The sequence below is a fragment of the Lactuca saligna genome, chromosome 5 (assembly GCF_052625555.1).
Source record: "Lactuca saligna cultivar CGN05327 chromosome 5, ASM5262555v1, whole genome shotgun sequence".
Lineage (NCBI taxonomy): Eukaryota > Viridiplantae > Streptophyta > Magnoliopsida > Asterales > Asteraceae > Lactuca > Lactuca saligna.
This window is the reverse complement of record NC_136421.1, coordinates 316,859,857-316,872,854: the sequence shown is the minus strand read 5'-3', so window position 1 is coordinate 316,872,854 and position 12,998 is coordinate 316,859,857. Positions and strand designations below refer to the sequence as shown.

General features: G+C 35.7%; 2 protein-coding genes across 3 annotated transcripts; one reads left to right on the top strand and one right to left on the bottom strand.

Moving 5' to 3' along the window:
* Positions 1-228: 228 nt before the first annotated feature.
* LOC145048705 (nodulin homeobox-like) lies at positions 229-4,819 on the top strand. Its single transcript, XM_078997290.1, has 17 exons — positions 229-425; positions 612-675; positions 903-1,028; positions 1,141-1,299; positions 1,383-1,466; positions 1,550-1,681; positions 1,770-1,970; positions 2,051-2,170; positions 2,251-2,346; positions 2,431-2,580; positions 2,681-2,972; positions 3,076-3,198; positions 3,296-3,368; positions 3,503-3,560; positions 3,656-3,982; positions 4,055-4,089; positions 4,241-4,819. The coding sequence occupies exons 2-17, from the start codon at positions 634-636 to the stop codon at positions 4,677-4,679; spliced, it is 2,457 nt and encodes an 818-aa protein (XP_078853416.1). The 5' UTR covers positions 229-425; positions 612-633; the 3' UTR covers positions 4,680-4,819.
* Positions 4,820-6,907: 2,088 nt separating this feature from the next.
* LOC145048704 (serine/threonine-protein phosphatase BSL1-like) lies at positions 6,908-12,486 on the bottom strand. Of its 2 annotated transcripts, none has more exons than XM_078997288.1 (20): positions 11,863-12,486; positions 11,713-11,773; positions 11,559-11,637; positions 11,393-11,472; positions 11,215-11,309; positions 10,951-11,050; positions 10,704-10,773; positions 10,490-10,591; positions 10,333-10,414; positions 9,896-10,226; positions 9,175-9,367; positions 8,901-9,068; positions 8,536-8,774; positions 8,334-8,418; positions 8,167-8,265; positions 7,889-8,088; positions 7,727-7,802; positions 7,514-7,649; positions 7,286-7,425; positions 6,908-7,213 (listed from the first exon to the last, which is right to left on the bottom strand). In XM_078997288.1, exons 1-20 carry the CDS (start codon positions 12,065-12,067, stop codon positions 7,130-7,132), a joined length of 2,625 nt encoding a protein of 874 aa, XP_078853414.1. In that variant the 5' UTR covers positions 12,068-12,486; the 3' UTR covers positions 6,908-7,129. The 2 variants fall into 2 exon arrangements, with proteins under 2 accessions (XP_078853414.1, XP_078853415.1); XM_078997289.1 differs by having other exon boundaries at positions 9,175-9,364.
* Positions 12,487-12,998: the final 512 nt, after the last annotated feature.

The window sequence follows — 12,998 nt, the reverse complement described above, 5'->3', positions numbered from 1 at the left end:
CAATTTAGACTATTTGTGCTCAAAGTAATCATGGTAATTTTAAGGATTATTATCAAATAATCAATCGAGTAAAGTTAAATTACATAATTTTATAAATATTTTACGGCTCTTCTTATAGGGTACAATGGTCAATTACGAATAATAATAAGACTAGAGAATAAAAATCTTCGGGCATTAATAAATTTTGTACATATAAATTGCCATCGCTTTATACAAATGGGTCACACTAGCGCAAGTTAGCACATCCAACTCTTCATAGTTCATACGGCAATATATAAAACCCAAGAGAAATCCATATTTCTCAACTCAACGTAACTCAGTCACTCACCGGCGTCTCACGATTGATTATCAATCAACATTTGCTTAACCAAGTTTACTCGATTTAGTCACTAGCGATTTCCCAGCTATATCGTCGCTAGTTGAAGGTAATTTGTTCAAGTTTCGCCTTCTTCTCGTTAGTAATTTCTGAAAATTTCGTCAGTTGTATGTTTGTTTCTTGTTTTTGATCCGAAATCTAGGGCTTAGATTGTTACATTTCGAAGAATCGTAAAATAATATTATTAAAATGTATATTTGTTTTTAATGTTCTGTTTTCTGCTCTTCCCTTTCAGTTCTGGTTCGAAAAATGTAGCAATGAAGTCTGCAAGGGAGGATGAAACATGCAAGAAGAAACCAGTGAGTAACGAGTACAACTTTTAAAGTTTATTTTTCTTAACATGAATGGATATTTTCATACGATCTATGACGTACAGTTTTTAATGAATTGCTCATATCTCTTTTTTTTTTACGCTAATACCCCTGGCTTAAATAGTCATTTCTGGTCCTTTAGAAGGTTACTTTGTAGGAAATTTATCTAAATTTTATATTAATACAATGCTCATGTGGAATGCTTTGATTTGCAGGCTATTGATTGGTTTTCAGCTGTTGATCAGTTTCATAAACTAAGCTGTTCGGATCTAAGCCAGCTAATCAGGGATTCTGGAAATGGCCCCATTCGATATGCTAAACAGAATGGATCATTGTTTGAGGTCGCTACATTTTACAATTCACATTCACTGAATCATGTATTTATTAATCGAAATTTTCACCTCAGTTATTAGTTATCGCATGCTGATTGTGATTAACCTTGAGACGTTTCAGATTTATATAGAAAGTCTAGCAAGATATCTTCCTTTGCACCTTATATCAAAGCTTTTATTATTTAAACGAGATGAACAGCATCTGAAATACTTATTATCCGGGGTACGATTATTGCATGGTTTGCATGATATTGCTTATTGCCATTCAAAACTTAGGCAGGTTGGTGAATTTCTTATTTCTAAGCTTTTTCAAGCTTTCTTTGTCTTGTACATTCCAGTAGTAACTGATTTTTCCTGCTGCAGCTTCTGTTTGAAGATTCGAGTTCATCAGCATGTGCTGTTGATTTGATATTTTCCATCATTGTTTTTCTTAGCAACTTTAAGCAGGTTAACTCTGCATGCCCTCATCATATTTTATTTTGGCACAACATTTTGTTTTGGCACTGAAATTTTTAACTTTGGTGATCCAGAAACTTAATCCTCCAAGCAATAATGAGGTTCTTTATCACTCGACATTATTGGCTAGCAGTTTGTATCTCTTTAAAGCATGTATATCTTCACAGTGGCATGACATTACCAGTGTTCTACTTGCACACCCTAAGGTAACATTTTTTTTATGAGTCAATGATTTATGATTCGTTAATTATATTTTCGGTTTTTAATTATCTATTGAAATTAATTAATTGTCAGGTTGATGTATTTACGGGTGTAGCCTTCCCCTCTGTCCGTGTGGTTATTAATTTTCTTCAAGCGAAGCTTTCAGCTCAACATACTGACACTTACAATGCTGATGAAGTCTACAGTTTCTCCCTGCATTGTGAGGCTTCTCTACAGTTTCTTCACTCACTTTGCCAGCAAAAACTGTTTCATGAATGTGTTTTTAAGAATAAGGTTTTACTCTTTAAATCCTTATCTGTAATTGATTGTATCTATCTTCCACTTACTTATAACATGCCAATACTCATTTCCAGGATCTTTGCAAAGAAGGTGGTGTTCTTTGGTTGGTTCAAGACATTATGAAACTTCCTCAATGCAAAGACCCTCATCTTATGGTTGTGGTTTCTAGGCTAAAATCAAAGATTTTATCAATTGTAAGTTCTGATTGTAGACCATGATCTTATGTTTTACTTTTTTAAAGGAATTTTAATTGCTATGAATCCTCTTTCTTCAGATGCTGCAGCTTTGTGAAGTGGAAAGAATCTCTTTCTTGGATTTGGCTGCAAACACCACTGAAGGCTTGGATTTAGCTAAGTCTACTATATCTGAGGTGTTAAAATCAGGCTTATTTAAGACATTATCATAATAATAGCCAAATTAGTGGCCATGTTGCTTACATTTGCATAATGTGTAGGTCCTGGAATTGCTAAATATCATGTTTTGTGGAGGTGTCAATGGTGTTTCTGCTTACAATCCAAGGGGGATTTTGCAATTAAATGCAATGCGAGTAGTTGAATTAGTCTCTGATGATTCTAATTTCCAATCTTACATAATCTCAAATTTTGTAAGCTTTAATCTACTTTATTATTATTATGTACATTTACTTTTCTGTGATTCATTGAATTTGCAATTGTTGTTGTATCACAATTCACATGTCAATGCAGACAGAGGTTTTGACAAGAGTGTTTTTGGTACCACATGAAGAATTCTTGTCTAGTTGGTGTTCCTCTGATTCTAGGGCTGCTGAAGGGGATATTACTCTGAATTATGATTCCTATTCAGCATCTGGACAGGTTTTGGGTGTGATGTCTAGGCATACATCACATGCTTCAAAACCTGTTTTCATTACCAACTCCCGTGCTTCTCAGACCTCCTATCCCTTTGCACATCAAAAAACATCTTTACTGGTCAAAATTGTAACAAATCTCATCTGTTATGCTCCACATATCTGTAAAGGTAAAAAAAAAAAAAAAAAAAGGCAGTTTAGCTTTACATATATATATGCATCTGTCACTTGCTTTGTCTAATTATATTTATTGTTTTGATAATTGATCCACAGAGGAGGAGAATGATCTCTTCCTTAACAAGTTTTTTCAGTGCTTGCAAAAGAAACGTTCCAACTTACCAGATGGAGTTGCACATGGTGGTGCTAAAAGAGCAGCTGCAGCTACCAGAAACCTGAGTATATATCAATTTCAACAATTCCTTTAGCTTTGGTTGATAAGAAACACATGCTTTTGTTTTGCTTATGTAACATATTCATTATTTCTATGTTGCAGGTTCCTTATTGATTCATGCTGAATCTTCGACTATTTCTAGATACCTTAATAAAGATGATGTTCAACTCTTTACGTAATTGCTTTAATTTAAACTACTGAAGTCAACCTTTGACTCCAGACTCACAATTTGTTTTCAATTAGAACCTCGAAGGGTATGTCTGTATGTTAAAACCCGATTGATTTTTTTTTGGTCTTCTGCTCATGTAGGGTGTTTGTTATGCGATTGGAGAAACTATGTAAAGAATCCGATATCCACCAAGTCAAGGTACGAGGGTTGACTCTCATCAACACAAATTAAATATACACTCGTTATTTTATTTATTTATTAAGACAATAAGACGTACATGATTGTGATTGTAGGAGGTTCATAATAGACCTATACCTCAACGATCAACTCCAGATGGGTGCAAGCGAAAAGTAGGTAGTGTTGCTCCGAGGGGTGTTGATGAGACGAACATTGAAACAATCGGATCATATTTATCCAATATGCAGTTAAAGAGTGCTTCTGATGGAATGAAGAATGTTGAAGAAGTTCCAGAAGAGGAAAGTTTGCAGCTAAAGAAAAGGAAGCGCAACATAATGAATGATGTGCAAATATCCATGATTGAGAATGCTTTACGTGATGAGCCTAATATGCAGCGGAGAGCTGCCTCTGTACAACTTTGGGCTGATAAATTGAGTCTTCATGTATGTAAGATTTGCATACTGTCGATTCATTTTAATTTATTTCCTCTAAAGCTGTATAATTGTCTTTTACAGGGTTCAGAAATCGCTTCTTCCCAGCTAAAAAATTGGTAAGAAAGCCGTGGTCCTTTTGCTTACAAAACGTGAAAAACCAGATTTAATGTGTAAACTCAAAACAAGTGGAGGGGCAATTTGAAACCAAAGCCTTGGACTCCTTTTATAGAATGTTGTTTAGTTGTTAAATTTGGTTTTTGCTTTCAGGTTAAATAATCGGAAAGCCAAACTAGCACGTGCAGCTGCTAAGAATACCCCTGGAGGTGGTGGGTGGGTGACAGATGATGAGCCATCTTCATATGGAGCAGCTGACCCGACCCAGCAGAAAGATGTGACGGGAAGTGTGTTGAGGAGGTGTGTTAGGCTACAGAATGGACAACATGTTGTTCTGGTTGATGGGAAAGGAGAAGAGATTGGGAAGGGAATCATACATCTTGCAAAAGGGATATGGTTTGATACAAAGTTGCAGGAATCCGGGCTGTGTGTTGTGGATGTTACATATCTCAAAGTCGATGAGAACACTCTTCTCCCAAACCCCTGTGATGCTACTGGCACCTCATTTGCTGAGGCCCAAATGACATTTGGAAGAAAAAGGATACTCTGGGACTCCACCAAACTTCTCTTCATCCATCCGCTTCACAATTAAACTCTCTCTCTCTCTCTTAGTTCAGTTTGAGTTGGCATCTCACAAACCAAACATGCATTATTGTGTGCTTACATACCTTTACCAAATCGCATTGCTTGCTTTTGTGAAGACTAATTATCAAAGTATGAAACTTAAACATGCATATCATATTCATATATATATATATATCTTTCTTCAATGGTTTTAGGAAAATGTTGGAAATTTGAGTATGTTTATGTTTGAGGTTTAAAATCCCATACTGACTCTCACAAAATTTCATGCATAGCAATAACAGACCGGTTCATCTGCATCAAGTTTCATTTTTATCTATTACCTCTGTGTCATATGTTCAGTCTATACCCCTTTTGACATATTTAATACATATTATAATATATTTTTTAATAAATTTTACCGTTCAAAGAGTTAATTGACGTGTTGAAAACCAATGTTCAACATGTTGTTTTTAATATAAATTTTAATTTTAATTTTATAAAAAGCCAAGAATGTTTTGTCATTTTCTTTAACTATATTAAAAATACTACTTTTTAAAAAAAAAAACCTTTTGTCTTAGAATTTTAATAACTTGTAGGTCAAATATATAAATAAGTATGTTGGATAAATTTGAGACTTCTTATAAATAGTAAACCCACTTTTTCTTGGTGAGAAAGTTTTATAAACATGGACCACTTCATACCAAATGTCATGCTACCGTTAAAAAGTTGGTTAGGGTGCAAACGAGCCAAACTATTCGTAAGCTATCTGGGATCGGTTTGTTAAAAGCTCCACTTGAAACCGATTTTAAATGAGTCTGAGCCAAGCTTAAGCTTAATATTAAGCTCGTTTATTAAACGAGCTCGAGCATATGTCATTAAGTTTGATTAAGCTCACGAGCTTATATATAATATAATTTATTATTATTTTTATGTATTAAAATAAAAACATATTTGGAGAATTATGATTTTAGGGTATTAGTAAACGAGCTTCTTACCAAGCTCGAACCGAGTCTAAGCTTATTTAGGCGTGTTAGACAAAAACGAGCCAATCTTGAACCCGAGTCAAGCTTGTATAATTCTTTGAGCTTGAGTCAAGCTCAATGCAATGAAGCTCAACCTTGAGCAACGTATAACTTAAACAAGCTTGAGTTGAGTCTGACCAGGCTCAGGCTCGGGCTCAGCTTGGCTTTTTTGCACCCGTCTGCTTATGATTACTTGAGAGTTAAGCACTCCAAAAAAGAGTTGTCACAAATCTGAAACACATCATCTTCAACTTCAGGTAACATGCCGTTTAAAAAGAACATGACAAAGTTTTGACTCCACTAATTAGATTAGAGAAAACGGTAGCACTCCTAACACATGCTAAGCACATTGCCGCATCACATTTTTACCTTCCACCTAAGCTTTTATCTTAATCAAAATACACTTGGATTTAGGGAAAAAAAAACCGATCAAAAGACCTAAATTTAAAATAAAATAAAATAAATAACAATTAGAAGCTATATTCTCTCATTCTCTCTCCTCTTTCTTCTCGTTGTGGGTGTAACAACCCATCGTTGGTGAGTCTCCTAGCGAGACTTAGGATAGGGATGACGATATCATTTTAAGTAACCAAAAATCTTGTACTATTTCAATGAGGGTAATATGCATTGTTACCTGAAGCAATATTTTCAATTTTTATTGGTTTATTAGCAAACTTAACCAATTCAATCTTCTATTAAAAAATATTTTTTTTGTATTACTAACAAGTAGAAAAATGTTTTCAATGGAGACCGATTTTGAAGCAAAATATGTACTAGGATTGGAAGATTTTACCCCCGATCCTATTTAATCCCATTAGTTTTTATTTTGTAGCCATAATTCAGTTTTCTAAATCCTAGGAAATCCATGAAGTATGTTCACAAACCTGGGGCAGAGCCTAACAAAATTGCCTATTTAAAGCTTGGAAATTTTTTGTCAATTCAGGTCAAAACCGAGCATTGCAAATTGATGAAGCCTTGTAAAATAGGTCGGTCCCTTTGGTCTAGATTTTTAGTATATTTATAAGACATTGATTTGAAATGTTTATGAAGTTGATAGAACATTCATTTCATTACTAGTCACGTACTCACGTTTTAGATCTACAAATCATTCAGCATGACTGTTACACAATCTATGCTAACTATTTGCAAAGTTTTTCGTTTATTTTTTCTTCAAAAAGTGGAAAAGTAAAGGTGGACCGATGGGACGTGTTAGGGACAGCATAAAGAAATCATGTATAAAACGAGTCTCTCATAAAACATTAAAAAAATATGAACACAAGGCAACTTATGAGTTATGTTACAAGTTAAACAAATACAGAATACAACACCATTCAACCTCATCTTTTCCTGAATCCTGAATGTAGAAACACCCACCCACCCACGGAGACCAAGAAAGGGATAGCAAAACTGTCTCGTATGAACAAAGGTATATATGTAATTTTGTCCAATAAATAGTCTAAATATATGCAAGGGAGTTCCTGTCATGATTAGGCTGGGGGCGGCCCCTGGTAGGAGTTGGTGGTCTTTGATTATTAAGCTCCTACAATTACAATTACAAATCAAGGATAAGTAAAAAAGGAAACAAGTTTAGTTTAGAATTTAGATTAGTTACCTGCATCCAGGTGTCGTCTTGGACATGTTCTGGAGAGTTTTCTGGCGAGTGAAGGGGAGGTGGCAACGGATGAATCAGTTTTGGAACAATCACCAGTCCTCTTCCAACCACTAGTAAAGCTCCAGCATTGTTTGCAGTTCCTGATAATACAGTCATTTAGACTGAGATTGTATACTATAGTGAATAATAATAAAAAAAAAAAAAAAAAAGACTAAAGAGGTATTTCACCACAATAGTTGGTTGCAGAGAAAAGGGTAATCAACTGGCCCTGAGCAAATCTTTCAAACCCATCCATCACGCATTCATGTGCTCTTATAATCAGCTGAAGTTTGTTTCTCTTACAAAAGTCTGTAACCCTATCAGGCTGCAACCAAAACCAGTCACCTCAATACTTGATTATTATAAAATATTTATAAAAAAAAAAAAAAAAAATATGAATACCCCAAAAGTAACCAAGCCAGGTCCCCGAGCATTTGGCCTTAAACCTTCCACACTATCATTCTCCGTAGGATCAGACCTGCACAAATTTTTTTTTTTTAAAGAAAAATAATAATAATAAATCCGATTCTTTGGAAGTAAACGAATGGAATTCAGGGAACTTGCCACAAAAGATCCATTAAGATAAGAGATCCAGCATCCATAGTTATTGGTCTTTCTATTTTCTCAATCTGTTCAACCAAATGTATGGACCTCCCTATCCCACCATGCATGCAGATTATCTTCTTCTCAATCAATGCCGCCAGCGGAAGATGGTTAAATACCTGATTGAATCGCGTCCATGCCCATATCCCATCGTTCTCCCCCTATACACCATACATACATCATACATCATTCCATTCACATATCAAAAAAAAAAAAAAAAACAAATATCAACTCATTACCATTCTTTCTATGCATTCAAGACGAAACCCAAACAGCGCGTTTATATCCGCAGCCTCATGGTTCCCACGTATCAAATGGACGTTCTCAGGATACTGAATCTGAATAAATAGATAAATAAATCATCATATTTTGGTTGTAGCAACCAACTTGTAAAGCATATACCTACCTTTAAGGCAAGAAGCAATGTGATAGTCTCCAAGCTATGTTGACCTCGGTCAACATAATCGCCAAGGAATAAATAGTCAATATATCTGAAGTGAAAGGGTCAACACAATCTGAATTCAGTAAATGCTACAAGATTTTGAAAGAAAATATTTAGATTTAGAAAGTAAAGGCAAAGGAAGCATATATATATATGTAATACGTACGTTATGTCTCCAGCGGTAGAAGGAAATCCGTATTCATCAAAGAGGCGCATGAGATCACCAAACTGTCCGTGTAAATCACCAAACACTTTGATTGGAGCTTTCAACTGAAGAACCGTAGGCTCATGTAAAAAAATCTGTTCAGCAGCATAGCAAAGCTCTCCTACTTCATATGAATCAAGGAAAAACCTCCTGTTAACCGGAGGTTTCCAGTTTCGAGGCCTAAGCAGATTAGATATCACCTGCAATCAATGCAAACACATCATATCATAAGTTTTCCAAACTCAACTTTCTTTATTACCCATTCCATACATACTAGCAGCTAGCAGTTACACTTTCTTGTGAAAAGAAGTAGTTTGTAAACTTACTTTTTTGTGCAAGCCTTGAGGTGACTTTTGCCTAGTGAACTTTTTGGTTGGATAGGAAAGATCGTTTTGGGTAGGAATCATTCGTCTACTCTCGTTTTCAAATTGATCCAAGGATAATTGCCTCACCAATCCACCTAGATTTCCTACAGTCTCTTTAGCAACTACAACCTGCATCATATTAATAAAAAAAAAAAGACGCTTCTTCTTTATCATTAAAAAAGAACACCCATGTATTTAAATAAATAAAAAGAAGAGGAGGAAGACAATCACATACAGCTCTAGGGTGAAGCCTAACGTCTCCCTCGGTATCAGCAGGGTCTGGAGCATGTGAGTCGTCTGAAGGGGGTAAGTTGTTGTCTGGATTTGCAGCTTGTGATTGGGCGTGTGCCTGTGCAGCTTGCCAGACAGCATTCACAGCCTTGGCTTCCTGAGCAGAAGCCTCTGCCAGTCTCTCCATAGATTCTCTACTGAAAAACATAAATAAATAAACACCAAAATGTATCTTATAAAAATAATAAACATATTTAGCTTCCAACATGAATTCCAAATCAAATAGTCAAAAATAATACTTCACATTACTCAAAGGGTTTCATTCCATCATGCACAGCCACATGGAATGGAACTTCTGGTAACCATTTTATTTCTGTAACTTATAATCACAAAATCTTTATTAAAGCTTTCATGATTTTAACTAAATAACAATATTATTTTCTAAAATAAGCTACAAAATATACTTTTAATGAGATTCTATTATGAATCATTTATTATTTCTGTAAATAGAAATTCATTAGCTATAATAAAACAAATGCAATGAATCGAGTTAGAACCATACATTGTATTTCTATATAATATAAAAAAAAAACTCATTAAAGTCCTACTGACCAACCAAACACAGTCATGGAATGTAGTGATGTATTCGATCATTCCATTCCATCCAACCAAACAGATCCTAAATCTCATCATACAGTAAAAGGAGAAACATGTCTGAGTCTGACCTTAAAGCACCAGATGAGGGGCTCTCTGGTCTACTATCAGGAGACATAGGATCAAATGGGCTTGAATTGTTTGTTCTTGGACTTGTCACGTTTAAGGTGCTTTCAATAGTATCCGACTGAAGAGCCGAATTCTCTGCAACAAGAAAATCATCTAACAACACATCTCCACGAAGACCACCATAAATATATATACGAACACCAACAGATGAAGCTGCATGTCTACAACGCCGCATCAGCTCCAAAGCAGGGTCTTCACTTTGGGCCTTGTTGGGCCTCGAAGAACTCACCATGCCATGTCTGTCTAACCAAACTCCAGCAGCAGTGTCCAATACTGTAAACAATATTATCCAACCACTTATACTAGTATTTACTATTTAGATAGATATTTTGTTCATCATGTTGATTATAGCTGATACTATGATAAAAACAAAATTAACCTGCAACAGCTGATTCACCATCTACTGCTCGTCCTCCCCTAAGAACACCCCCTGTAACGTGCAATCTAGCACCAACGAAGACCTGATCACCAACAAATGAGTAGATTTTTTTAAGAGAAAGACAATGGTAAATGGTAAATAAGAAACTAATACTTACCGCAGCATGTTGATACCTTGGTGAGGGGGAAACTCCAGGTGCAAGTGTCCATTCCCATTCACCATTTCTATGCATCAGCAATCCATAAGCATCTGCTAAAGGCTGCAAATCAACATACACAAACCGATTATAAGAAAAAGCAGAATGCCATGTTTTGTTTACACTTTATAATTACAGTTATGAATACAACTAAACAACAAACAATAAGGCATACCGTGCCTGAGATGTCTCTTCCACCACAAAGCAAGAACATACCATCTGAGCGGGCACTAGCAGTTGCATACCTGCAAAGCATACACCACTACCCTCTTTAAATAAATGGGATACCATATTCCTACAGATGAATGTAGGAACTTGTAAACGAATTAAAACTATCTTCTACTCCAAACAGCTACACACTAGAAGATTAAAAACTTTCAACAAGGTTAACAGTAAGGAACAATACTAACTTGCATACTTACATTCTAGCAGAAGGTTTATCCCCTTCCGGATTTAGTCTCTGCCATGCATACGGTTTTTGAGCTGTATCCAAAGCCCAAGCATCTGAAAGCACTTTCTTTCCTAAAATAAAAGATGTTGCTATTATTGGTTTATGCCATCTAATCTTGACTTGTTTTGTGTCTTGATGAAGAAAACGATTGTAGTGATAGATGCTATAGTTAAGTGGGTGCATAGAGAGCAAAGAAAAACCTAAACATGTATGATGAATGATGAATCACACTCACCATCATTGCCACTAACAGTAACGAGGTATCGTTGGGCTACCAAGTCCATCACATGGCCATAACGAGGGCCAGGACCCTCCCCTCTAACAACAACCCTGCACTCCACAAACATTTCAGATAACTCATAAAAGCTTCACAAATCCACATTTTGAATGAACATTGAACAAGTCAAGTTTACCTGTGCCATTTGTATTTGTCATTAGTCAAGTCAAGCACATAAAGATCATCTGTTGAATGCCCGGATGGACCTATCCCTCCCTAATGTGACCAAACACAAATTTATAAAAACTTAAAGAAACAATTGTGTGTGATTTGATTTGATTGTAAATCAGCATTATAATCACCTGAAATACAACCATGGTTCCCACAGCAGCTGCCGCATGGGCAGCCCTAGGTGAAGGAGGCTCCCCAGCCGGTACTATTCTGGAAAATTTTCACAAATTAACAATGGGATACTAAAGGGAATTGAATGCAAGAATAAAGTATAATGGAAGCAACCTGGTCCATTTCTTGGTAATAACATCATATACATGAACTGAATTTGTCACGCCATCCAACCCTAAAGTGTTAAAATCGAAAAAGCTCAGTCAATTTGCAGCAATTAGAACCCTAATGGTATATAATAACCAACTAAGAAGTGATATTTACGGATGCCTGGGACAGCAGAGGACGGGCCACCTCCAATGGCGGTGGCGCCACCGAATAAGATAAGGCGAGGGCCTTGAGATTTGGTTGGTGCGACAGCAGTGAGAGTGTGGCCGCAGCGAGGACCAGGAGCATCATCCTCAGTGTCCCAGAAAGTCTCCAATGGAGAATAGGCGGGAGCTGGTTGTAGCCACGGTTTTGAACCCATAAAAACCAATAAATACCCCCAATTATATCACTCAGCCCAAAATGAGTACGATTTACCAACAATCAGAAATTCAACTGAATATCTCCTGATGATTATAGAACGAATAGAATGGTTAAAAAAAGGCTTGGAGCAGAAACCACCTCCTTGTCGCGTCGGTGAGGTGACTGGTGAGGTGGTGGATGCGACCTCGGCCGAGGGCTTTTGGCCTCTAACAGCTAAATTACTGGATGTGTATCATAGAAAATACATTGAAGAGAGCAGAATATTGGAGGAATTGACAACAGAAAACACTTGTAGTGATACTGAATTGGGATTATGTGGGATCGCACTAGAAAGAGGAACGCCGGGAAGACCGGAGATGCAAAAGTGGGCTTGAAAAAAGGAAGATCAGGAGTTCTGACGTGGTTTTACAAACTACAAAGCATGGTACTTGTTAAATAATAAAATGTTTATTAAAATAATAGTAAAATACTATAATCGTATAATAAACGGCACATTTCATTTAGTTTTAACAATTTGTATTTTTATGTAAATGATAACCTTTTTTTTTTTTTTCTTTTTCAATTTCGACAACCAACGAAAGTAGACATCTCTTCTAGAAAGTAGAAATTGGATAATCTTAAGCTTAAATATGTTAGGTGTGTTTGGAAGTAAATTTTAAAAATGATTATTTAATACTGAATGACATAATCTAATGATTTATTGTAAAAGGAAATATTGCAAAATATAATATTTAGATATTATTTTCATGGTATTAAATATATGACAAATCTGATTAAAGGATAATATAAACTAAAGACAAAATAAGAATATGCACGTAATTTGATTCTATCTATTGATGGTATATTTTGTTGCAAGCTAGTGCCAAAAGTGAATATTCATTGTCGCTTGAAGTTATGAGATCTTCCAGATTTTGATTAGTCAAACAAAT

Bases quoted from the DNA above. Each gene is read 5' to 3' on its own strand.
- LOC145048705 (XM_078997290.1), top strand. From the start codon at position 634: ATGAAGTCTGCAAGGGAGGATGAAACATGCAAGAAGAAACCA. The intron at 1,971-2,050 runs GTTTTACTCTTT...ACTCATTTCCAG, and splicing joins AATGTGTTTTTAAGAATAAG to GATCTTTGCAAAGAAGGTGG. The intron at 2,347-2,430 runs GTGTTAAAATCA...CATAATGTGTAG, and splicing joins CTAAGTCTACTATATCTGAG to GTCCTGGAATTGCTAAATAT.
- LOC145048704 (XM_078997288.1), bottom strand. From the start codon at position 12,067: ATGGGTTCAAAACCGTGGCTACAACCAGCTCCCGCCTATTCTCCATTG. The intron at 8,419-8,535 runs GTACGTATTACA...CTTTCACTTCAG, and splicing joins TCTACCGCTGGAGACATAAC to ATATATTGACTATTTATTCC. The intron at 7,803-7,888 runs GCAAGTTCCCTG...AAATTTGTGCAG, and splicing joins ATCTTAATGGATCTTTTGTG to GTCTGATCCTACGGAGAATG.